The sequence below is a fragment of the Hemitrygon akajei genome, chromosome 7 (genome assembly GCF_048418815.1).
Source record: "Hemitrygon akajei chromosome 7, sHemAka1.3, whole genome shotgun sequence".
Taxonomy (NCBI): domain Eukaryota; kingdom Metazoa; phylum Chordata; class Chondrichthyes; order Myliobatiformes; family Dasyatidae; genus Hemitrygon; species Hemitrygon akajei.
In genome coordinates, this window is record NC_133130.1 from 127802035 (window position 1) to 127828208 (window position 26174).

The 26174-nt window shown below is 40.4% G+C and overlaps 1 protein-coding gene across 7 annotated transcripts in view; it reads right to left on the minus strand.

Annotated features, from left to right (window-relative positions):
* Positions 1–26174, minus strand: part of fbrsl1 (fibrosin-like 1) — a 994182-nt gene that overhangs the window by 275877 nt on the left and 692131 nt on the right. For all 7 annotated transcript variants that reach the window (XM_073051929.1, XM_073051934.1, XM_073051933.1 and 4 more), the window contains one exon: positions 21527–21556. In XM_073051929.1, the coding sequence (XP_072908030.1) occupies positions 21527–21556 (30 nt within the window). The remainder of the gene's footprint in view (positions 1–21526; positions 21557–26174) is intronic.

Here is a 26174-nt window from a genome sequence, read left to right on the forward strand (position 1 = left end):
TGGAGAATTTCAGTGGATTTTCGACCTTAAATATGGACAATTCCTTCACTCCTTCAGCCCCTCAGATGCTGCTTGATGTACAGAGTTTCACAAGCACAATGTGAGTTTTCATGGACCTTATGGATGGCTTTTCCACGGGAGCTATTTCAGGATGACTGGTAGAATCAAAGGAGGATTGGCTGATTTTTAGAAGGATTCTATTAAGGTTTTACAGAGGAAGTTAGTCAATTAGATTACAACACATGGAATTATGGCTAATATACTGATATGGCTGGGTGGCAGGGTGTAGGTACGTCTCAACCAATAAAGGTGTAAGGCACGCCTTCCCTCCGCCTGCCTGCAGGTCATCCTGGGGCAAAGTGTAGCACCTACTTATCCCCCCAATCAGGGTCATATGAAGCCATGGGAGCGGGCGGTAGATGGTCATATGAACAGCTGATATGTATCATAAGTCCTGGTTACGTGGCCACTGATGCCAAGCAGACAATCTCTGGACAGTACTGATAATAGCTGGGGTCACCCATCTTGTAAAGACACTGCTCAGAAGAAGGCAATGGCAAACCACTTCCATGGGAAAAATTGCCAAGAGTAACCATGGTTAAAAGACTGTGATCACTCACATCATTTGACACAGCATTTAATGATGGTGACTAGTATGGTTAGGAATTTTTTTTACAGACAAAAACTAAGAGTGGGAATAAATGGTTCTTTCTCAGATGGCAGTATATGACTAGTGGGATTCTACAGGCCTTGGTGCTTGGGTCCCAGTGATCCACAATCTTTATCAACAAATTAGCTGAGGGGATTAAATGTCATATTTCCAAGTTCGATGGCAGTACCAAAACAGGTGGAATTGTGAGTACAAAGGAAGATGAAAAACAGCCATCAAAGATCCAAAGTACATTTATTTACAAAGTATATGTTCAGTATACAGCCCTGAGATTCGTCTTCCCATAGACAACCATGAAACAAAGAAACACCATGGAACCTATTCAAAGAAAACATCAAACACCCAACACGCAAAAGAAAGCAAACAGCAAAAAATAAGCAAAAAACACAAAATATAAAACATCAAACCACAAAGTCATTGGAACTCTTGGTTCAATTTATCATAACTAATACCTACAATTTATGTAGATGTCATCACTCTACAGACTTTACATAAATATTCCTATTCATAATCTTTTCTATATACTTTATATCTGGAAAACAACCTCAGCCAGCAACATTTCAAGAGTCAGAATCAGACAACTCCAATTGATGATAGAAACAAACTTTTCAAAAGGTTGTAGAAAAAAAATTACAGGTAAAAATAAATCAAACTCTACAGCAGTCAGCTATTTTTCTCACTATTCATGTTTTCCCTGTAGTGATATGTTATGATAACAGACTAGCTCTCTGCCTTTTTAACACAAAGCTTCCCTTCTCCAGTCACAGTGGTCTTTCATTCACTCTGTACTGAAACATCATGGATTATTCCACCTTACTGTCTTACACTGTCAGACCTGCTCCTGCTGGCACCTCCCAGTCTTTACCCAGCTAATGATTCACCTGCTGCTCATTCCAGACTCATCACTCCTATTTAACCCCAATTCTCATCACAGTCCTTGTTCATTCATCAAAACAACCACCCTCAACCAGTTGCTCCCAGCTTCCACTCTCCCTGTCTAAAGTTTACTTTGTTGTCTGTTATGATTGGTTTCTATTCTCTCTTGTTTTATGACCCCTCATGGCTTGTTATTTTGAGGCTGAATATGAAGACTTATCATTCACTGCTAAATTGTACAAAGTAAATTTATTATGAAAGTACATATATGTTACTACATACAATCCTGAGATTCATTTTCTTGTGGGCATAGTCAATAAATAGACAATAAAATTGTCTCTGCTGCTCTGCTTTTAGGTCAAGCTTCCTCTTCATTTCCTGACATATAAACAACAAAAAATTCCTCTCTGACTCTGCTTGTATTTCCCAGCAAGCTCTTCTATTTTCCCACCTCCTTCCTCTATTACAAGTTCATCCTGTTTTATTTTTTAAATGACAAACACCTTGGAGCATCTTAAGGAGTCATAAACTTATACTGCATGGAAGCAGGCCCACCCCCAACCCATTCAACCCAAACAAGGTGTTTTTCTGAGCTTATACCATCTTCTGCATTTAGACCATATCTCTTAAACTTTTCCAATTAATGTGCCAGTCTAAATGTTTTTAAAGCATCATAGTTATACCTGTCTCTACCATTACTTTGGGCAGCACATTCCATATACTACCCATTATCACCCTCTTTTTTTCAATGGTATTTTGTCAGTCCATCTCTTTGGCCTAGTACTTACTGACAGCGGCAGACAATTTATACTTACAAACACACTAAGCTAGTAGATACCTTGTGTGTGTGTGTGTGTGTGTGTGGGGGGGGGTGGTTCATTATGTCATAAGGCCAAAAAAGACCTGCCCCAGAAAATAGATTATATCAGGCTAATCCAAAGTTCTGTGTCTGTGGTTTGTGGATTGGACTAATGAACACTGAGCTGAACTGAAGATGGACTCTTTTGAATTTGTGTTTTATTTTCTGTGTTTTTGCTCATTCTTGTTGCTATTGTGCAATTCGTTCTTTTTTGCATGTGAGAGGGGGCTGATATACTTGTCGCTGTTTGCACGATTTGTTTTTTGCATGTGGGGTGATGTTTTTCTTTGAATGAGTTCCATGGTTTTCTTTGTTTCATGGCTGTTTCTGGAGAAGATGAATCTCAGGTTGTATACCGCATACATATTTCTGATAATAAATGTAGTTTGAATCTTTTGAATTTGTGGTCCTAGATTAACCAAAATCTTATTAAAAAACACACACAAAAACAGTTAAGCAAACGACTAGTTATTATGTAAGTTACATTATATTTCCTTAAATAACTAGCAGCAGTTCTTTTCCAATAAAATGACAAGAATTGCTTAAAGCTGTGCAAGTACAGGGGAACCAAGCAAAGCTCAAGTTCTCAACTGGTCTGAGGAATTAAGCAATGGAAGTCAGCTTATCTTGGATTGGAAGTTTTAATTAAGAATTAAGTGCCGTTAATTGTAAGTAGAAGAGAGACAAACCTATCTCAGATTTATCCTAACTATTGTTATTCTTCCTTTGTCACTTTCTTGCATGCATCAAGAATTCTCAAAGCACTTCAACACAATTTTCAGCTCTTCCTCCCAACCTAATAAGGAGACTCTCTCCACCCCTTCTTTCCCTTCAATTTAGTGTCTATTGATCTGTCACTATACAGTATTATGGTGAAACAATGGCCAAGAATGACTGTTTTGTTTTTAATTTGAAATGGTGGAGAAGAAAGGATTACTAACTGTCGGTAACCTCTCGTACATCAAAGCTGGTTATCAACTATTTAGACAGCAAATCTGCCAACTGTTTGCCAGATGATTCCTTGCCACAGACATCAAAACTACAGTCAAATCTGACATTCTTTTAAGTTTCCTGGATGCAAAGAAAAAAGCAGTTTTTGATCTTTCAGACAGCATTTTATATTTCTATCCATCAGTAAGTGCAAGATTCTGGTAAACTAGGTCACTGTGCTTCAAATCTCCATATCCCCGAGGAAGCGCTAGAGTTTAGCTGTTCATTTAGGAATAGGGAGCTATTCCTGTTGGAATCGGCAACTCCCATGAATTTAACTGAATTACACAATTTGGGTCATTTCATAATACACATTATTCACTATTTGCAGGTGCCAAATTCTCTTAAAGGGTATGAGCCTAAACAGTGTAAAAACTGATTGTTTTTTTAACCAGGTACTTCTGCTGCACAATTACAGAGCACTGCATTAAAAATAAATTTTACACCTATTACAGAACTCAGCAGGTATTTAATTACTTTATAACATTTCAAAAATGTAATTTGGTCTTTTGACTCCAATTAAAACCACTGTTGTCATTTTTTTACAGATCATTTTTCTGGATAATTACAGCAAATTAATCAATTTTAAAACTTGATAACGACACCTTCTGATCCAATATAACGAGTAACTTCAGAAATATTTATGCTTCACACATGAATTCACCGGAACTTCTTAAAATAAGTCAAAGGACTGGTGACAAATATTTAAAAAGGAAATCCATATGTGGTAAAAAGGAAAAACGCTTAAACTGCTCTTTAAAATTTGTAGCTAGTTATATGTCTTAAACTTGTATAACCTCTGTTTGCTTCTGGTTCCTTAAGGTTGTTATAGCCAGGGTTGGTAATACAGACAAGCTCCCACTACCTATTAAATGCTCCCAATGGCGTGCTCCTCAAATAGCCTCTGATAGCTAAGTCCAGCTCCTGGCCTTCACATATGAAACTAAGCCCAGTGGAATTATTTCTGCTGACAGGAAAAGGGACAAAGGTGGGTTACCGGCACCTTAAAACCAGTCACTTTAGGCAAATGGGGCTCATCAGCTGTAGCTGGCAGCTCACCTAGGAGAAGGAAAACTCTGATCTCAAAGCTCCGCTCCCTTGTGGCTACACCCACTCATGGGGAAGGCTTCAGGAGTATACCACGAGGGTGGAATCTGGATCTGGAGCCCCTAAGGCTGTCCTATGCTGAGTTCAACGCTGACTGGCAACACCTGTGATACTGTTGGTGCCAAACTGTATTGGTCTCTGCCATTTCTTTGGATTCATCAGATGCATGGAGAGGGGTAGCCTGATACATGGGCAACAGCTTGCTCTCCATATTGTACTGCCCTGGCTTTGCATATCCAGACACCTAGAACGCAAGATCCATGGTCAACCCTGACAAACAGAGGCCTCAACTTGTCAATTGAATGAAAATTTCACTTGTAGGTTGACAAATTGGCTAACTCTTGCAGGCACCAACCAATGCTTATAAGCAGAACTTTCCGTTTATGACCATTCAAACCAAAGAATGTTACAGACTTAGGCAAGAGTCTGATCAGAACTGGCACCCGAAATCTGTCCCAAAGCTGGATATTGTTCTGGTGATGGATTCGTCTTAGGAGACCAGAGTGTCTGCTATTAGTGTGTACTAAGGTGGGGAAAACTGCTTTCGGGGTTTCTGGTTCTTCTCTTTTGTTACTATTTTGTGTGTTTTTGTTTGGGGCAGATCTGCGGCAGAAGTTAATGAACGACACAAAGCTAGATTGATCTGAACTGAATATGCCTGGAATACTTGGATAACTTGTGGTCTGGAATTTTATATTCTGTGTTTTTATTTTTTTTGCACGATTTGTTCTTTTTTTGTGTGTTGGGAGTTTGATGTTTTCCTTTGAACAGGTACCATGATTTTTCTTTGTTTTGTGGTTGTCTGTGGAAAGACAAATCTCAGGGTTGTATACTGCATACATACTTTGATAATAAATGTACTTCCAATCTTGAATCTTATGATCCTACACCATGTCAGATGTGGAAAGTTTTTTAAAATAGTTTTGCTTTAATTTAATGCTTTTAATTAGATTTGAATTTTGTGCTTGAATTAACTTTAAAAACAAATTTGATAATTCCATGATCTGAAGATTTTCTCTTGTTTGTTGATGATCTCAAGTATTCACTTTCATTACTCTAGTATTTAAAATCTTCAAATTTCAGAGATTTAAAATCCTTGACATCATGACAGCTTTGGCAAGGGGCTAAGCTTTGTCCCAGCTTTACACTTGTCACGAGTGCTTCAGAGCAGGACCTCAGCAATAAAACATTTAAGGCCCAGTTGGACCTCTGAGGGTGCAGAGGGTCAGCATGATACATCCTCTGCATCTGACCCAAGAAAATGAGGATGTGTAGCCATTCCAGGCAACTGCCCTGGTTAAGTATGAGAGTGTTCAATGTGATAGTATTATGACCTCAACTAAACTATTTCCTTTATCAGGTGATCAGGCTAATTTTACTGTCATTTTCATATCATATGGAGTGAAATGGAACTCAACTGGCAACTTTCTCAAGTAAGTGGATGGCACATAAAATTTAATCCACAAGCCAATAAGAAGTTAAATATATGTCTAACATGAAGTGGCGGAGTGAAGATATGTCCCTACCAAAGGAGGTGTAAGGCACTTCATTCCTCCGCTAGCCTGCAGGTCACCCTTGCGCAAGGTGTAGCACCTGCTTAGCCCCCTAATCAGGGTCACGTGAAGCCATGGGAGCAGGCGGTGAATGGTCGTACAAGCAGCTGGTGCGTCACAAGTCCTGGTTATGCAACCACTGATGCCAGGCAGACTACCTTTGAAAAGCAACACACGCAAAATGCTGGAAGTACTCTGCAGATCAGGCAGCATCCATAGAAAAGAGAAAAACACTGAAGAGAATTGATAATGTCTGGGGTCACCTGTCTTGTAAAGACACTGTCCAGAAGAAGGCATTGGCAAACCACTGCTGTTGAAAAATTTGCCAAGAACAATTCTGGTAATGGAAAGACAATGATTACCCAAGTCATACAACATGGCACTTAACAAATGAACAAACTAAAATAGTCAACAGTCAAACAATTAGCAGTGCTGATTAAAAGCTTATGATCAACAACACAGTCCTAAGGCAACCCAATACCTCAAAAGTAAACATATTATATGAGATTTCTTGTTATCTGATTAGTATTTTGAAATCTAATTCTAGAATTAAATTGGTTTTTATATGAAAAGTGTAGCTTTTTTCCTAAAATAGCACATAAACGAAGCACTTAGTATGGGAGTGCTGAAAGTTATGAACTTGTCACAAATTAAAGTAATACATCACTTTTATTTAAAGGAAATACTTGACCAAGATCTTGCCTTCTTCAGCTCCACTGGAGTTCTTGATAGACTGGGGTGGTCTGACTATACAAGTATATTTTGTGCGGTTGTATTTTTGCTGATATTCTATATGGGCTTGTTGTCTTGTATGTGTGAGGACTGGGGCTCATGCTGCAGTGTTGCCTAGGGGTGGGGGGCATCAGGAGCGGTGTAGGGTGGTGACCAGGCTGAGGGATGGGCTCCATTGTGGTTGACTATGGACTGACGGCACGAGTTTTTGACTCTTTTATTGTGTGACAGTGATACCATTTGTACTTGCTATCTTGTGTGTGCTTGTGCTGCGTCTGACTGTTGGTACTTAGTCTTGCACCTTGACCCCAGTGTAACGATGTTTCGTTTGGCTGTATTCATGGGTATTCATGTATGGTTGGTTGAATAACAATTAAACTTGAATGGAATGGTGGATTTTCCAAGCTGAGTTTTCAAGCTCTTACTTTTGTGGATAGAGTGGTTTAAACAGATTTCAACATGATAAGCACTTGTAAATATTCTGATCCCATGAGAAGAAACCAACTGTTTGGTCCAGATCAGGGAGGAAGGACTACGAGGTCAAAGGATGGCAAATTACCGACAACTAGGGGGAAATGTTAAGAAAGTGGGCATGAGGATACACTTGGAGACGGGACAATTAATACATCAGTATTCCTGGCCGTCTTGTCTTGGCCACTTTGGAATTGGCAAAATAAATGACAATGGACAACATCTCCTGGAGTTCTGCTCCTATCATGGCCTGTGTGTAACTAAATCCTACTTTCAGACGAAGTCGCAGTACAAGGTCTCATGGCGACATCCACGGTCTAAACACTGGCACCAACTAGACATGATCATCACCAGGTGCTCTTTCATCAACTCTGTACTAATCACCGCCCATACCACAGTGCAGACTGCAATACGGATCATGCTTTAGGATGCTGCAAGATCAAACTAGGTCCAAAGAAAATCCACCACCCCAAACAAACTGGGAAACCTGACATCAACACAACAGAGATGAAACAGTCAGAAAAGGTTGCCCAGTTTGCCAAGTCAGTACAGGGTGCTATGACCACCTCCTCACAAGGAGATACTGCAACAGAACAATGGCTATACCTTCGCGACACCATCCACGAATCAGCACTCTCTATCTTTGGAAGGAAGACCACAAAGAGCAGTGACTGGTTTGAGGCAAAGTCCAACATCCTGACTCCTGTCATTGAAGCTGAGTGTGCAGCTCTCACAGAGTACAAGCACTCACCATCCGACCTCGCGCTAGGAGGTCAACTGTCGACATGATTTTTTTCACTCCATCAACTCCAGGAGAAGTGCAGGGAACAACAGAAACCCCTCTATGTCGCTTTCATCGACTTGACCAACTCAGAAGGGATGGGTTCTTTCAGATTCTCCTCAAGATCGCTGTCCCCCAAAACTCCAAAGTATCATCAAGTCATTCCATGACATGAGGGCTACTGTTCAGTACGATGGCAGCTTACCAGAGCCCTTCGCTATTAGTACTGGAGTCAAACAAAGATGCGTGCTGGCCCCTACATTATTCGGCATCTTCTTCTCTCTACTATTGAAGCACACGTTTGGGACATTGACAGAAGGCATCTACGTGCACATCAGGTCTGATGGGCGGCAGTTCAACCCTGTGCAACTGAGAGCAAGAACAAAGGTGCGAAAGATCTTTAACATGTAACATGTTCTTTGCTGATGACGCTGCTATAACCTCACACACCAAACAGCAACTACAAACTCCATTGGATCGCTTCTCTAAGGCATGCAAGGACTTTGGGCTTACCATCAGCCTAAAGAAAACAAATGTCCTTGCCCAGAACGTAGTAGAGACACCAGTCATTACCATCAACAATTACGATCTAGAAGTGGTCCACGAGTTCACATATTTGGGGTCAACCATTAAAGACACTCTCTCCCTCGATGCTGAAACCAATAGGCATATTGGCAAAGCAGCATCGATCCTTGCTCAACTCTCGTCGTGGATCTGGGAGAATCCAAAACTTGCTACAAAGACCAAGACTGCTGTGTACAATGCATGCATTATCAACACCCTCCTGTATGGTAGCGAGACTTGGACCATCTACTCCAAGCAGGAGAGGAAACTCAATAGTTTTCACCTGCGCAGCCTTTGCTGCATCCTCAGCATCACCTGGAGAGACAAAGTCCCAAACTCTGAGGTCCTCTCCTGCACTGGACTTCCCACAGTGTTCATGCTTTTAAGACAACGCAGACTGTGCTGGCTGGGCCACATCCGTCGTATGAAGGATGGTAGACTGCCAAAGGACATCCTCTACAGAGAACTAGCAACAGGCAAGAGGAACATTGGTAGATCCCAGCTTCGCTTCAGGGACCTCTGCAAGCGCGACATGAAAGCCCAGAGTGCTGGGAGAACACAGCAGATGACCACAACAAATGGCAAGGTACTCTTCAGCAACATCTAGAGCAAGGCGAAAGAGTGATCCTGAGTTTGAGGAGTGGAGAGCTAAACGGAGAGCACAGCGGACAACAATTCCATGATGTCCTAAACATGCAGCAACTGTGACAGAACCTGCCGTTCCAGGATCGGCCTCAACAGCCACAGTTGAGGCTGCTTGACAAACCAGTGACTACCAGAGGTGCAGTACCCATGGTCAACTACGACAGACAGAGGCCACACACAATGCTGATCCACAAACTGGGTCAAACAGTTCAATTTCCTGGTTACCCATCAATGCCTGTCAAGTTAAAAGGGAGTAACTGATGACAGGAGTGGCTGTTTTCCACCAAAAGCTAGAAACTGCGACACACAGAAATCATCAGTAGATAGAAGATGCTTGTTTGAAATGCAAACAAAAGGTAATAACACTTCAGCCACTGCGCCAATGGAAGGCTTTGCACTGAGTCAATAAGAATTAACTGGGGTAAGTACAAACTTAAATTTGTGCAGAATCATTCATGATCATTGGATATTCTAAAAGAGTTTAAAGCCTATTAAGTTCTTTAATATGTAGTCATAACGCAGAAACATACCTTCCAATCTGAACACAGGAAGCTCCCGCAAAGATTGAAGTGGTAATTGTTATATTTTCCAAATATTAAACTAATTCAAAGGAAGACACAGGAGTCTGGGATTGCAGATCTAACTTCGTGTTTGCTTTAAGAGAGGTACACACGTATCATGTGGTAGCATGATGGCGTATGCAATTCATGTATTTTTACATATAACCCATAATGAATTACTGAAACGAACAGGAATGCTTCATCAAATATTTAATCAAACATTACTAAAATATCAAATACACCACAGTAATGAGCAAGTAAAATGTTTTAACGATGGTTATCGAGGAAAGAATAATCAAAGAGATAAATAAATTAAGTAGATTTTTCCATGTTCTTGCCCATTTTTTTGTGCGGGGGAGGTGTGTTTGGGGTTGATGATCTTGTTCTGTTATTTGTGCGGGGAGAGGTGTTTGTGGGGGCTTGATGATTGTGTTCCCATTCTTTTTGGTGCAGGGCAGATGGGTTTGATGTTTCTATTTGAATGACTTCCATTGGTTTTTTTGTGGCAATCTGGAGAAGATGAATCTCAGAGTTGTATACTGCATACATAATAGATGAACCTTCGAAACTTTTGAACCTTTAGATAGTTTTTCTCCTGATAATATATTTACTGATAGCTTCAAGAAACTTTGTCACAGGATTGTACTCTACTAATATTTCTCACATTACCAAATTATTAGTGTTCAGCTTATGACCACTGAATAATCTGATTCCTAAATTTTGACCCTTCACTAAGCAATATCTAAGAAATATCCAGGTTTCATTTGTTGATATTATTTGAATGGAGGCAATCTGTCAGAAAAAATACTCCCTGCTCAATTTTCTTTTGCCTTCTTCTGAAGGTGTTGAAACTATAACAGATATGGTCATACATCCACAAGATGCTGGAGGAACTCAGCAGCTCAGGCATTATCTATGGAAATGAATAAACAGTTGATGTTACTGAGTCCTGAAGAATGGTCCAAAATGTTGACTGTTAATTCATTTCCAAAACTGCTGCCTGAACTGCTGAGTTTCTTCAGCATTTTGTGTGTGTGGCTCTTGATTTCCAGCAGACTTTCTTGTGTTTATGGGCCTATATCGAGCTAATTTAAATGTTTTATATTTTCTTCAGTGCTTGGCAAACATTCAATAAAGGATTAATATTCTTCAATTACTTAACTGAAAGCATCACAGTTATTAATGCATTCTTATTAATTTTATTGCTTCCTATACTCTCATTGTTCACTTCAAGCGACAAATCCAGTTCTCCAGTGTGTTATTTCCATACCAAACACTAAGATTACATAAATCATAGATTCATGAATGTGCAATAAAAATCCAATATGTTGTCTAATTGCTTATCCACTTAAGTTTTAAACTGCTTAGGTGTCCCCTTTCTTCCCTTTCTCCTATTGTTCATTCTCCTTTCCTATCAGATTCTTTCTTCTCCAGCCCTTGACTTTTCCACCCATCTGGCTTTACCTATTACCTTTCAGGTAGCCTCTTTCCCTTCCCCACATCTTTTTATTCTGATATCTTCCCCCTTCCTTCTCAGTCCTGAAGAAAGGTGTCAGCCTGAACCATCAACTGTTTATTAATTTCCATAGATGCTGCCTGACCTGCTGAGTTCCTCCAGCATTATGTGTGTGTTCCACTCAAACAAATCCTGGTTTGAAGTTAGATGGTTTTTGGCCAAGTTACAGGATCCAAACCTTCATATATTTGACCTCTTCTTTGAGTTGAAGACAATGGTTGACAATTATAATTAAGACATAATCTTACTCAGTGGTACACCATCCATCCCCAAGAGGTACGTGGCGTAATTCTGCTCCTATCGATTTTGTTAAAAGTAACCTATGTCTACATGACAGCAAGTAATATCAATTGGACAGAATTCATATTTATCTTTTGTGAAAAGATTTCTAGTTGTCCATTTGGCATTTATAAAAACCATCCTTAATGTTGCCAAATAACACAATTCAATCCTTCCAATTCTTCAAGTGGACCATAGCTTTGTCGTAGAGTTTGGGATCTTGCGGGCCTCAATGACCCAGAGAACTGTGTTGGGTGGAGCCAGGGCTTTATGTTTTGGCTCTTGGTAAGATCACCCATGCTAAACAGTACAGACCAGACTAAGAACATGAAGGTTCACTTGGAGGAGTTCAGCTCAGGGTGAACAATCCTGACTGGTCAAACAAAATTGTTATGGAAACAGCAATGAAGATTCCTTCTACATCTGAGTGCGATGGTATTCCTGAGTTCCCACTTGGGACTTGCATGACTGACAGTAGTGAAAAAACCAAGAGGAAGCTACTGAAATGATGAAACAAGTCCTGAATGCCGCCAAAAATAGAGGATCTTCATTGCTGCCCCAAATACCAGCGGCGTAACAGGCATGTGTAAATCCTTCCAATAGTTCATCACTTCACTGATGCTTCTGTACTAAGTGCAAAACTACATTAGACGTGACACATAACTGGACTACCATCCTGCATTTATCATGTCTACAGGAAGATGTTGTTTCCTGATTGGCACCTTAGGTCATCTGCAGGATCATCAGCTGGGACCACCATTCATTGAAGTTTTGCTTCCTTAGCCCTAGTACATCTCCTAGTGGCAGAACAGTGGCAGGGACGTGTCCTTGCCACCTCCTGCAGCTCCAATGGGGTTAGTCAGTCCCCAAATTTCAGACTTTCCTCCTCAGCCACAGCCAAAAGCTGCCCTTTTTTGCCTTCTCAGCCAAATCTTTGGTGGCTCTACTGAGTTCCTGCCATAACACAGAACAACCTTGTCGTAGACGCACTGATAAAGCCCTGGCATCCTCCCTCCACAGGATAGATGATGGTCCTCCAGCCAGCTTCCTTACACTCAGCTGCCAGGTCTGAGTACTTAATATTTTATATTATAACAAGTACTATTACAAGTTAAATATTAAGGAGTGGGCCTCCAGTATCACATTTTAAAGCAGGGACTGCAGTAAATGTTACATTGGCCAAACTGGGAGAAAACTATTCACAAGGATCCATGAACATCGACTGCCTGTTCAGTGGCACGACCAACTCTCCCTGATCGCCACCCATGAAGCTCGAGATGGGGTGCAAGTTCGAATGGGCATCAGTGAAAGCTATGGTGCAAGCAAACATGCAGCATGCAGAGAAGATAGCACTCCAAAAGTCCTATTTCTTAATTATAATAGGACCTTGCACTTATTTTAAAGATGAGGATGTTTCCTATAGTGGGTGAGTCTAACACCAGAGGACACAGCCGCATAATAGAGATGATAGAGATGAGGAGGAATTTCTGTAGCCAGAAGGTAATAAATCGGTGGAATTCATTGCCACAGGTGGCTGTAGTGGCAACACCATTAGGTATATTTAAGGCAAAGGTTGATAGAGTCTTCATTAGTCAGGGTATGAAGGGATACGGGGAGAAGACAGGAGACTGGGGCTGAGAGGGAAAATGGATCAGCTGTGATGAAATGGTGGAGCAAACTCGGTGGCCAAATGGCCTAATTCTGCTCCTGTATCTTATGGTCTTATAAAATTATTTGCAGCTGTTGTCATCCAGAGGCACATGGATGATTCTTCTTCTAAGTCATCCATATCATAGTAGTCTTCAGTTTATTCATATTAACTTATGGACTGAAAGGAAATGTTTGAGTTCAGTGGATAGATCATAGGGCACGTGCTCGGATAATATTCCAGCTATGGTCTAAAATAGTTTTCTTGGAGCTGCAGATTGGGGTCAGATTGCAAACCATGAAACACCCATTCACCTGAGATGTCTGTATTTGCATGAATGCAGCTAGGAAGACAATGCTGATTAACGTTCAACCTGGGGAGTCTGGAGTGTGTGTGCAAAGATTTCGGTGTATGAAAATTATATTTAACTTAATTGAAGTACTGTCAACCCATTGTAACCACTGAAACTGTATTACAGATCAACCTTCACTAATCCGGCACCACTGGGACCTGAGGAGTGCTGGATTAGTGAAAATGCCGAATTACAGAAGGGTCACATTAAGCAAAAGCTAACCGCCTCATCATACCTTTAAAATATCATTTAAATCAGTACAAGTTAGATAATAATGGAACAGAAATATTAAATGAGCAGTAAGTGAAATTTTAATAAAGTAATATACTGTACAGGCACAGATAAAACAAAAGGTACAGGTAAATGTACAGGAACTAACTTATACAGAACAGTTGAGCACTTCCGCTTCTAAAGTGAGACGGTTAATATATCTTCAGGTAAAGTTACTCGTCTGCAAGTGTGGGGTTGTCAGGATCATCAACATCTGCACCTTGAAAAATGAGTGAAATATCAGGAACTGGTGCTGAAACTGGCACAACGGTTTCTTCAAAAACTGTTGATGTTGGTGGCAGCACACCTGGGTGAGCAGAAGCAGAAGTCGGAGAAAGGAGGTCTTCTATATGCTACATTTCACGCGACCGCCAGGTGGCCGGGGATTCGGCACTGGGCTCTTCCCTCTTCACTCGCAGTTACTGAGGGAATCCTCGTTAGTTTCTTTTCCTCTGCTTAGTAATATACTTAAATTCAGAGGGTCGCCATGTCTGATCTGAGGTCGTAGGCAGAAGAGAACAGAGTTCCGGCTGGGCGACGCTGGAAGCCAGTGCGTGACTGCCAGCAGGCAGGCGAGAAGACAGACCGACCCGGCGCGCGCCAGCTCCCTAGCCGTTGACAGGTGAGATAGGCAGGTGTCCGGTGGCCGTGCCTCACGCAAATGGTATTAATAAATGCAGGAAAACAAGCAGGAATTGCCTGTCTGTGTTTACAAGAGCGTGCTGTTACACCTGTGCCCAACTCTGAGGGGACGAAGGGTCCCAAAGTAGCCCCTTCCTTTTTGAGTATTGCAAGATCGCTATTAATTCAGGTCAGGAGATCCAGGAAATGAGAGAGAGACGTTTGGAATGTCTTGGCCCCTCGGCGATACAAAGCTACGGGAAACGGCCATTGTCTCTTGGAGACAGAATTGTGTATTGAGTACTGTGCTTCGTGGAAGCCCTCAGGCAACGTGGGCTGGTTGGGGGATGGCATCATTCCACCCTGATTGACATCTGAGACCCCGTGAGTGGGGATAAAAGAGGGTCTGTGGGAACAGCCCCTCAGACGCACCAGAAGAAACGCTAGAAATCCTGTAATAGCGTAATAGTGAAAGCCGATGGAAAGCCACGTGCGTCCTTTTCCATTTGCCTCGGAATTGGTGGGCCTTGCCACAGAAGAACGGCTTTAGCTAACAACAAAGGAGAAATCAGCCCCAACGACTCTCGAAGGATTGACATCATAAAAGGAATGGGCAAGTTTTAATCCGTCTCTCTCTCCAACCAAAAGCTGCAGCTTGAATGAACTTGAGTGACTTTTATATTTCCATCGGACAATACATTATCCCCTAGACAATGATAGAGCTATTTCTTATTGATTATTATTATACCCGCGCTTTTAGATTTAGTATTGACGACGTATATTATCTGTATGTTTGCATCGATGTTATTTTTGTGTATTTTTATCAATAAATACTGTTAAAAATAGTACCATCAGACCTCAACAGACCTCTCTATCTTTGCTGGTAAGTGACCCAGTTACGGGGTACGTAACTGTGCCAACACGTGAACAAATCTAGCACAACCAAAACAATGCGCAGAAGATTAATATGGTGGCCTGGGAAATTTGAAATTACAGGTGTGGGGAAAATTTGAAATATGTGCCAGATTATTGAAGGAACCGGATTACAGGTAGTTGGATTAGTGAAGGTCAACCTGTACCATTGAGTTTAAAGGTATAAAAATGTGATGTACTATGAGTTTTCGAGCCTCTTTTTCCAAGTGTCCCCAGTATAATGCGTGTTTGTTTTGTTGAATAAAGACTTCTGTATCACCAGCTTCAGTGTCTCTCCAGTGACTTTGATCACAGTCACAACAGACAGCTGGTTGATGGTTGGAGCAGACGCAGTGGGTGAAAGAAGTGCTGTACCTCTCTAATCACTTCCAATATTGCCAAAATAAAAACAGGCTTCTCATCCAGACTGTGGAAAATTGCTTAATTAGGGGCGGTCCAGAAAAAAAAAATCAGGAGAAATCCAATCCAACTAATTACTGAACAACCAAAGTCTGCGGATGTTGGAAATCCAAAGCAACCACACACGAAATTCTGGAGGACTCAGCAGGTCAGGCGGCATCAATAGGAATGAATAGTCAATGTTTCAAGCTGAGACCCTTCAACAGGACTGGAAAGGAAGGGGGAAACGCCCATGTGATATGCATGGTCATTTTGCATATATTAAGACAGAGATTTGGAACCTTCTTATTTTAGCATCTTCCCCCTTCTACTCCAGTTCTGATGAAGCATCTTGACCTCAAACATTGACTGTTTATTCATTTCTATAGATGCTACCTGACCTGCTGAGTTCCTCCAGCGTTCTATGTGTGTTGCTCTGGATTTCCACCATCTTCAGAATCTCTTGTGTGCAACTCGAAAGTGTCAAGCAACAAGAGTAGCTGCACCACCTTCTCTTGACACTCAATGTTAACAACTTTCTCTCCACCACCCATTACCCGAACCCCCAATAGCAATCAATAATAAGCTGGATTTTAGGAACATCAGAAACACAGCTAGATCAAATAGCACAGACACTGTGCTTACAACGCAAGGTTAAAGACCTACTATTTTGTAGTCAGCAACTCATTTGACTGGCTCGAGTTTAACAATTGACAAAACTGACTTGGATTGACTCTATATATTCTTTTTCCATATTAATACATTATTTGATTTGACCAGGATATTAAATTTCCTAGTAATTGTATTAAACCAGCTACACGCTGCTCGAGTTTCATAATTAAAAATTCTCCCGACATTCTAACTTTCTAGGGGCCTTTTTGATATTTCCATTGAATTATCAGACACTCAATTTCTTATTTTAATTTAAAATGATCCTACATCTTGATTTTCTGAGCAGGCATCTGCTCTTCTGTATCTCTATTCCAACACTTTATTTTCAGTATTATAGAACAGTACAGTATAGTACAGTCTGGTAAGCCTATGATGTGGTGATGATCTATATAAGCAAACTCCACAATCAACCTAACCCTTCCGTCTTACATGGTCTATTACCCTGTTTTTGGAGTGGCAGTGTTGTGGTGAGCACAACACTTTACAGTACAGGTGACCTGGGTTCAATTCCTACCGCTCTGTAAGGAGTTTGTGTGTTCTCCCCATGACCGTGTGGGTTTCCTCCGAGTGCTCCAGTTTCCTCCCACAGTCCAACAAAGATATAGCAGTTGGTAGATTAATCAATTATTGTAAATTGTCCTGTGATTTGTCTTGCTGTGTGATGAACTGACACTGATGCTATGGGCTTACTCCGGCTGCACTGGGCTCCGGGACTATGGACTCAATTTGGTTCTGAATGCTGTTGCTTGCTTTTATTGTTTGCATGATTTGTGTTTTTCTTCTCTCTCTCTCTCTCACTGCATATTGGGTGTTGGTCTTTTTAAAAATTGAGTTATTTCAGGTTTCTTGCTTTGTGGCTGCCTGTAAGTTGATGAATCTCAAAGTTGTATAATTTATTCATACCTTGATAATAAATGTACTTTGAACTTTGAGGTTTGAACTTTTGATTAGGCTAGGATTAAAGTGGTGGATTTTCTTTATCCATGTGGCTATCTAAAAGTCTCTTTAATATTCCTTTTTTATCAGCCTCTGCAGGCATCCTCAGCTCAGTGTGTTGCATGCACCCACCACTCTCTGTGCAAAAAAAAGCCTTCCTCTGCTATCTCCCCTAAACTTTCCTCACTTACCTTAAACTCATGTTCTCTAGCATTGACCATTGCCACAGTGACTGTTCACTCTATCTATACCTCTCAATCTTAAACCCCTCTAACAAATCACCACCCCCATCTCTCTGGTACTCCAAAAATAGTTATTTTAAATCTTATTCAATTTTGCCTACTTTTGTGACAGTCTTAGAATCTTAGAATATTCCAGTCTTAATACTGAAATCATCTCTTCACAATGGGGTTTGGATCAAATCCACTTATTTCAAGCGCTTTGTTAAGTTATGGTATGTATTGCCTGCATTTCAATGTTCTGTCGTTGGGTTCAACTGACTTTACCCCCAAGCTTACTGATAACTTATGAGCTTTCTCAAACTCTCCACCTCAAGTAATTCACAGATTATTTCTCTGCTTGAAGAAGTCAGCAACATCATTCACTGAAAATCTTTCTCTAAAACACAATTAAATTTAAACTGAAGCAACATTTTCTGGAAATACATCTACCAAATACCAAAATTGATTTGGTTCAACTGTATTATCAATTTTTGGAACTAGACAATGCCTTCTTTAAACATTTTGTTTCTCTTGCACTCAGCGTCAGTAAGACCAAAGAACTGATTGTGGACTTCAGGAAGGGTATGATGAGGGAACACACACCAGACCTCATAGAGGGACCAGAAGTGGAAAGAGTGAACATTTTCAGAGTTCCTGTGTGTCAATATCTGTAAGGACCTAACTTGGACCCAATATATCAATGCAGCTACAAAGAAGGCAAGACAGCAGCTATATTTCATTAGGAGTTTGAGGAGATTTGGTATGTCACCAAAAGCACTCAGTGATTTCTACAAATGTATAATCAAGAGCATTCTAATTGGCTGCATCACCGTCTGGTATGGGGGGGGGGGGGAACTACTGCACCAGATTGAAGTAAGCTGCATACAGTTGTAAAGTTAGTCGGCTCCATCATGGGCACTAGTCTCCATAGTATCTAGATCATCTTCATGGATCGAAGCCTCAAAAAGGCGGCACCCAACATTAAGGCCCCCCCATCACCCAGGTCATGCCTTGTTCTCATTACGACCATCAGGAAGGAGGCACAGAAGCCTGAAGACACACACTCACTGAATCAGGAACAGCTTCTTCCCTTTTGCCATCCAATTTCTGAATGGACATTGATCCCATGAACACTACCCCATTACTTTTTTATTTTCATTTTTTGTGCTACTTATTTAATTTAACTATTATCTATATATATATTCATACTGTAATTCACAGTTTTCTTCTCTATTATTATGTATTGCTGCAAAGTTAACAAATTTCACAACATATACTGGTGATATTAAATCTGACCCTGATTCTTCAAGAAAAATGTTTTTAGCATAGATATTCAATAAAGGCTTACACTTTGGTAAAATAAATGAGTAATTTTAACATTAGTTAATAATGGAAGCAATAAATGTTGTGAAGGGATGAAATATAGAGATGTATGCCAACCGTTTTTCTTTTGAAGAATTTCCTATAGTGATACCAGCTCTTCAAGACAAGAAATATTTAACATTACCATCAAATATGACTTTCTTGTTGCTATTATTGCACAACAAGTACAGACTTACAGCAGTAAGAATGCCACTCATTGCGACTTGCAGCTGTGCAAGGCCATTAAGGCACTTGAACCTCTTCACATTGAATCCTGAAATACTAATTAAAACCCATCTGCACACTGATCTCTTAGACAAGTTATGTTGCACCTGAAGTTATCACACTACCTTAATATTCAAAGTGGCTCTGTTTATCATTTAGAGGATACAGCATAATCAAAGCACGGAGTACGTTACAGTGATTGCATTTTAACTTGAAGATAAATTGGTCTTCGTACTGTAGCTATGTCACAGGAGAAAATGCACAGCAAATCACTAAAGGCTTCACAAACTGCCTTCACAAATTTTATTATGCAAATTAAAAACAAAGTCAATGTGCACGTTTTGTTAAAAATTCAGAACCTTTATCAAAAATACCCTTCTTCCAAAAATTTGTTACGTAATAACATTAACCAACAGGTTTAGCTAAATTAAAACCATATTTCAGAAACCAGTTTTACTCAAGTAAGACTATAGTTACGTCAATTAAGATGTTCTTTATATAGGACGGTGGTGAATACTGGTAGCTCTGGTTGAGGCGTTTGCCGACCTCAGCAATTAGCTTGCAGACATTTCATCACCATGTAGTTGTTGGTGTTTCTGCCTGGGAGTGCTCGTGTTTATATAGTCCCCCATTTGCCTAGCTAGGTCCTGACCGGCTATACCTTTAGTTGACCTTTGAATTTTATTGGCTCTCGTTTCTTTGGCTCTTAGGGGTTCGTAGGTGGCATCTGCTTTAATATGTTTGTTTATGGAGTTATCTGAAGAGAACCAGACTTCAAAAAATTCTCATGCCTGTTTTGTGTTTGCCTGTGCCGTAACCTTCGCAAGTTGTCTTGTTTACAGGAACACAAACTGGTGGTACAGAGACATGATCCATTGCCTCTGATCTTGGTGCATGAACACCGAGAAGGACACCAGTTTAATCAGGACAGAGTAACTTTAGGGTGTAAGTCCAAAGCTCACTGAAAATGGCAACAAATGGGCAGGGTAATGAAGAAGGAATTTAAATACTTGCCTTCATAGGCTACGGCATTAAATATAATGGTTGGTATATTATGTTGCAGTTGTGCAAAAGATTGGTTGGATCATACAGTTCCGGTTACTCCACTACAAGAAGTATTAGGTAATAATTGAGATGGTGCAACAAAGATTCACTGAATGTTGCCTATAAGAAAGGGTGGAGTTTAAAGGATGTTTGGACAGGAAAGGACCAGAGATACACAGGAAACACAGGCAAATGTGATTTGTGTAAGAGGGCACCACTTTTGGAGTAGCTGAGGTTTTGGTGGTGTACAATTCTATGTTTCTCTGATTCTGTGATGAAACCCCAAGAGAAACATGTATTCTGTCACTTCCTTGAAAGCCAGCTCAGAAAGTAAAGAACCCTGATGTTGTGGTGTTTACTGAGCTCAGCAATTAGTTTGCAGATGTTTCATTGCCAGTCAAGCTGACACCCTTAGTGCTCAGTTGCTGGTGTTTCTTTCTGGGAGTGCTTGCGTTTATATAAACACCTCCCCCCACCCCCCCCCCCCCCGTTTACTTGCTTCAGTCCTGATTAGCTACTCCTTTAGATGACCTTTGAATTCTATTGGCTTGCATGTCTTTAGTTCTTAGGGGTTCATAGATGGATGGCACTATTTCAATATGTTGCAAGGATTAAAGCCCTAACCTAGAAAATCTTTCCTTATAACTCAGGTCCTCCAGTCCCGGGAACATCCTTGTAATTTTTCTCTGTAATCTTTATCTATATCTTTCTTGCAAGTAGTCGACCAAAGCTGCACACAATACTCCAAATTACGCCTCACCAATGTTTTATATAATTTCAACATAACATCCCATCTCTTCTACTCAATATTTTGATTTATGAAGGCCAATATGCCAAAAGCTTAGACCCTATCTACCTGTGACGCCATTTTTAACGAATTATGGACTGGTACTCCACAGTCCCTTTGTTCTAAAGCTTCTAAGGCCCCTGCCATTTACTTGACATGTCCTATCAATGCAAACTTGACTTGCAGTCAGCTTAACTCCCAGTCTTTGTCCTTTAAGATACATTCTTGACTTAACAGATATCACTGCTCACCTCAGCTACCTTTTGCAGTGCAGTAGACTAATTTCATTGGCTAAACTAGACTCTCGCAAAGGCTACATTATTATCAAGACGAAAATGTTCCTAAAAATCAAACTTACCACTGTGGAAAACATTACATATAGATTTCCACAGGTTCTGAATCACTCAGTCAGCATTGGGATCTGCTATATTTTGAAACCAAACATGGTAGTAAAAAAACCCCAATTAGTCTTACCTTGTCGTCAATGTCACTTTCACTGTCACACTGAAAAAGAAAACAAAAAATCAGTTCCAAATCTAAAGGCATATTAAAAACTGCAAAATGTCTTGTAAAACAGTTCATTCACTTCTGATGTAACAATGAATTATGAAATTAGTTTAAGGGAGAGATTATTTTTGAAAAAAATTGTCGATTTTGAAATGGTCAGAATAACAAAGAAAGCAAGCCAGATTACTTTTTCCAATTATAAAATTAGGACTCAAGTCTGTGGACAGCTTCCTTACTGATTTCAAAGTTCAAAGTAAATTTGTGTCATATTAGATTATATTAGATTAGATTCAACTTTAATGTCATTGTGCCGAGTACAGATACAAAGCCAATGAAATGCAGTTAGCATCTAATGACAAATGCAAAGAATAGTGTTACTTACAAAATAACTGTGAATAAAAAATAAGTGCTACAGCACACAAATATAAAAGTACTGAGACAGTACAATATGGGTGCAATACTGCTTAGCGCTGTGATGTGAGGTTCAGCAGGGTCACAGCCTCAGGGAAGAAGCTCTTCCTGTGCCTACTGGTGCGGGAGCAGAGGCTCCTGTAGTGCCTACTGTGGGAGGTGAGTAAAAACTCCATGGTTAGGGTGAGATGCATCCTTGATATTGCTTTTCGCCCTGCCCAGGCAGCATTTATGGTAGATGTTCTCAATGGTGGGCAATTGGGTGCCGATAGTCCGCTGGGCAGATTTCACTGCACGCTGGAGTGCTTTGCGGTCTGATACAGGACAATTGCCATACCACACTGAGATGCAGTTGGTGAGTATGCTGTCAATAGTACAGTGATAAAAGTCCATCAATATCCTGGGACAGAGGTGAGCTTTCTTGATGCTCTGCAGGAAATAAAGGCATTGTTGTGCCTTTTTGATCAGGATGGAGGAGCTCAGGGACCAGGTGAGATCCTCGGAAATGTGGATACCATGGAATTTGAAGCTTGATACATGCTCCACTACAGCTCCATTGATGTAGATGGGGATGTGAGTGTGGCTCCTAGCATGCCTGAAGACCACAATGATTTCATATGTGGGGGGGGGGTTGGCTTTTTTGCTGATTGAAAGCCACTTCTGTTGTGTCGGCCATTGATTGGCCTGTTTAAAAGTTGTGGCCGCTCTTTCCCATTGGTTGCCTTACACGCCACGGCACCAATTTCCAGTTCTGGGCACCTCAGGGGGTATATGAATAGCACGTGCAGGAGGCTTGGCCTCTCTATCCTTTGTCCCCAAGGTCCATTTTGGACTTAGGTCACGACCTGTGCTGAAGAACCATTGGGAAGGTATGCTCCACGCGCACTCTTAACTTAGTTGAATAGTTAGTTGAATATTTAGTTTTGTAATTTGCGTAACTTGGGAGACTTAAATGTTTGGTCAAACCTTTCACTGTTTGTAAATAAATGATTAATTTGTTTATTTGTAATTAGTATCTTCTGTCTCACTCACCAAACCCGTGAACCTGCTTTCATGTAACAATTTATAATCCAAGTACATATATGACACCACAATCCTGAGATTCATTTTCTTGTGGACATATTCAATAAATCCATAATAGGATAATAACCATAATAGAATCAATGAAATACCGCATCAACTTGGGTGTTCTACCAGTGTGCAAAAGACAACGAACTGTGCAAATACAAAAATAAATACATAATAACAAATAAATAAGCAATAAATATTGAGAACATGAGATGAAGATTCCTTAAAAGTAAGTCCATACTTTGTTGGAACATTTCACAGTGCTGGAGAAAGTGAAGTTATTCCCTTTGGTTCACGAGCCTGATGGTTGAGAGGTAGTAACTGTTGCTGAACCTGGTGGCGCGTGGCCTGAGGCTTCTGTATTGTTTCATGTGTGATCTTAAGTCTAGAGACAAGTTACTCAAGCATGGTACTTGCTTGGCTAGATGAACTCAGTATGGACGTCTACAGTTGCCCCTTCCTCTGGATTTCAATACAACCAGTAGGAAGCTTCCAAAGCTTATTTGATCCTTGTCTTTCTCCAAGCTGAAATGGAGCCACTGGGCAACCTTGTGTCAACTGTAAGATCAAATTTGTGAATCAGCTGATCTGTACATCCTAATATTACATCATGAGTAGATTAAGGAATATCTATAAAGCACACCATCTTTAACAATAAAAAAACTCTGAATCCCCTCTCCCCCACTTCCTCATTAACTTGAGGAACCTATTACCTTCTATCTTGTCCTTCTTCCCCTTCCCCTCCTTATTAAGGCATCCTCTCCCTACCTTTCCAGTCCTGATGAAGATTTTTGACCCGAAACATCGACTGTTGATTCATTTCCCTATATGTTGCCTGACCTGCTGAGTTTCTCCAGCATTTTGTTTAGATTGCTCTGAATATCTATGATAGACACGAGAGAATAACCAAATATTTCTTTGGATACCAGCTGTTCTGTACTGGGTAGGCTATACATCGATTTCCCTGTGAAATCACTTTTAAGAATCAGACCCATAACACATTACACAAATAATACTCTAATTACATCATTATCCCTGACATGTAGGAGGATTGGCACGTCACAAGTAAAATCCCAGAGTAGATTGTCAAAACAAAATTCTATGTGAGAAAATGCAAGATTGCTAGACTGTAAAGGTTTCAATCTCTATTTCACTTGCAGATTACAATGGTACACACCATTTACACAGAAGTGAGCCTTGAAAGTCATCATGCAGCAAATTCCAACCAATTGAAATTGGAGGAAGATGAGAGGCGACTTGATAGAGGCACATAAGATGATAAGAGGCATAGATCGAGTGGGCAGACAGAAACTTTTTCCAAGGGCATAAATGGCTAATACAAGGGCGCATAATTTTAAGATGATTGGAGGAAAAGTATGACAGGGTGTCAGAGGCAGGATTTTTAAACAGGGAGTGGTAAGTGCATAGAACATGCTGTGGGTGGTGGTAGTGATAGACACAGATACATTAGGGACATTTAAGGGACTCCTAGATAGGGATTTGGATGAAAGGTCAATGGAAGCTATGTGGAAGGGAAGGGTTAGATTGATTTTGAAAAAGGTTAAAAGGTTGGCACCAACATTATGGGCCAAATGGTCTGCGTTTGCAGCGATTTGGAATGACATCTAAAACTTAGACAACTTTCTATAGATGTGTAGTGGTTGCATCACAGGCTGGTATAGAAACACCAATGCCCTCAAAATGAAAATCCAACAAAAGATAGTGAATACAGCCTAGTCCATCATGGTCAAAGCACTCGCAACCATTGAGCAAATCTACATGAAACGCTGTTGTAGGAAATCAGCATTTACCATCAGATCATGCTCTCTTCTCATTGTTGCCATCAGGAAGAAGGTACAGGAGCCCAAGGACTCACACCACCAGGTTCAGAAACAGTTATTACTTTTCAACCATCAGGCTTTTGAACCAAAGGGATAACTTCACTTGCCTAATCATTGAAATATTCCCACAACCACTCTCAAGGACACTTCATCTCATGTTTTGATATATATTTCTTATTTATTTGTTATTATTTCTTTCTTTTTGTTTTGCACAGTTTGTTGTCTTCTGCACTCTGGTTGAATGTCCAGGTTTGGTGGTCTTTCACTGATTCTGTTATGGCTATTTTTCTATAGATTTACTGAGCATGCCCACAAGAAAATGAATCTCAGGGTTGTATATGGTGACATAGATGTACTTTGATAGTGAATTTGCTTTGAACATATCAGATTGCTGTTTAAGTATGTGTGTCAATTCTATCAAAGCACTTCATTTCCTGCACCCAGTATCCATAATCATGGGCTTTATCTTCTACCAGCCAAGGTTATATTATCCCTCCGAGGCTGCTGTTTGTTGACAATAGATATGTAGCCAGGTTTTGCTAATTCTACAAGCTGGGCTGAAAACTGCTCCAAAGTTCTCAATATAACTCTGCATATACTGACAATATTTGATGCATATTATGGTTGGCACTGTTCACATTTCTACAGTGTTCCTGTGAGTTTCAAAGGCTTGTTGCTTGTAAAAATATTACTAACATCAAATGGGTTAGATTGACAGAAATTTGCTGGGAGGGAAGCTATGCATACTGAAGCCAGAATAACCAACAATTGTTAATCAGACTGGCAATGTTTTGAAGTTTAAAGTACATTGATTATCAAAGTATATATACATTATACAATCTTGAGATTCATCTCCTAACAGGCAGCTACAAAAGAAACCCAAAAGAACACATAAGTCTGTCGAACACCCAAAGTGCAGAAAAAAAACAAACCATGCAAACAATAATGCAAGCAAATAGTGTTCTGAACTGAAGTCCACAGAGAGTCTGTCCCCAGACCCCCAGTTCGGTGTAGAGCCGAGTATACATTGCGGAACCAGCTGATATGGTATGATGGCGCTGGAAATGTGCCGACACTTGTGCACTGTCCCTAGCACAATCCCCAGATGCAAAATGACACATTTCACAGAAAATAGAACATTACAGCATAGGACCGGCCTTTCATTACATGTTTTAATGTAAATGTGACAAATAAAGATAATCTTTATCTTTTAGCAGAGCTCACAATTAGATTTTAGATTTTTCAGAAGAGCTGTCTTTTATTTCTTTTATTCCTGCCTTACACCCCTGAGCATT